Source organism: Monoraphidium neglectum (genome assembly GCF_000611645.1).
Source record: "Monoraphidium neglectum strain SAG 48.87 unplaced genomic scaffold scaffold04741, whole genome shotgun sequence".
Taxonomy (NCBI): domain Eukaryota; kingdom Viridiplantae; phylum Chlorophyta; class Chlorophyceae; order Sphaeropleales; family Selenastraceae; genus Monoraphidium; species Monoraphidium neglectum.
In genome coordinates, this window is record NW_014008888.1 from 3,494 (window position 1) to 4,216 (window position 723).

Below are 723 nucleotides of genomic sequence, written 5' to 3' on the forward strand. Positions count from 1 at the left end.
CACGCGCGCGCGCGCGCGCTTGCAAGCAACACCCCCTGACGCCCCCTCCACACACACACCTGTAGTACAGCAGCGCCCTGTCGTGCACGTCCTGGTCCGTGTCACCCAGCCCTGCCGCCAGGCAGGCGCCCAGCAGCTTCTGCCCCTCCGGCGGCCGCTTGAAGAAGATTTTGGCGGCCGCGGTCAGCAGCGCCAGGCGGACCGCGGGCGGCTCTGTCGAGAAGCCATCCGCCAGGGGCTGGAGCAGGTAGGGGGCGGCTGCAGTGACGGCAACGCACGGGTGGGCGAAAGGAGGGTGGAAGAAGGGGTCAGGGGAGTGGAAGAGGGGCGGATGTGACGACAGTAAGGTGAAGAGCCGGGCACGAGCGCAACAACGGGCCCAACATTGGAAAGATGCGGGCTCGGCCACGCTGCGCGAGACGTCGCGGTACGCGTGTCGCGTTCCGAACGGCTCGGCGCAGCTGGCGGCGGCCCTCGCTTGGCCAAGAAGCCAACACTTCACTGCTCATCAGCCAAACTGGCGGGTGGGCCTATATCAGGCGGGCAACACAAGCCACCCTCCCGGCCTCCCCCCAAGGTGCGCGCCGACCGACACCACCCCCCAAACCTGCTACGTGCGCGCCAAACTGCCCCAGAATCCAGACCAGCGCCGCGCGCGCCTCTGGCTCTGCGACCTGTGCGGGCCGGATGTCCCCGACGCTGAACACCTGGGAAGGGTGGGGG

At 69.0% G+C, this 723-nt stretch overlaps 1 protein-coding gene across 1 annotated transcript in view; it reads right to left on the reverse strand.

The window, feature by feature from the left end:
- The window catches only part of MNEG_14758 (hypothetical protein), a gene marked incomplete at both ends in the record, with an annotated part of 2,886 nt that extends 2,377 nt beyond the window's left edge, over positions 1–509 (reverse strand). The window contains 2 exons of the mRNA XM_014036772.1: positions 60–258; positions 503–509. Coding sequence (XP_013892226.1) covers positions 60–258; positions 503–509 — 206 coding nt within the window. The remainder of the gene's footprint in view (positions 1–59; positions 259–502) is intronic.
- Between the last annotated feature and the right edge of the window lie 214 nt (positions 510–723).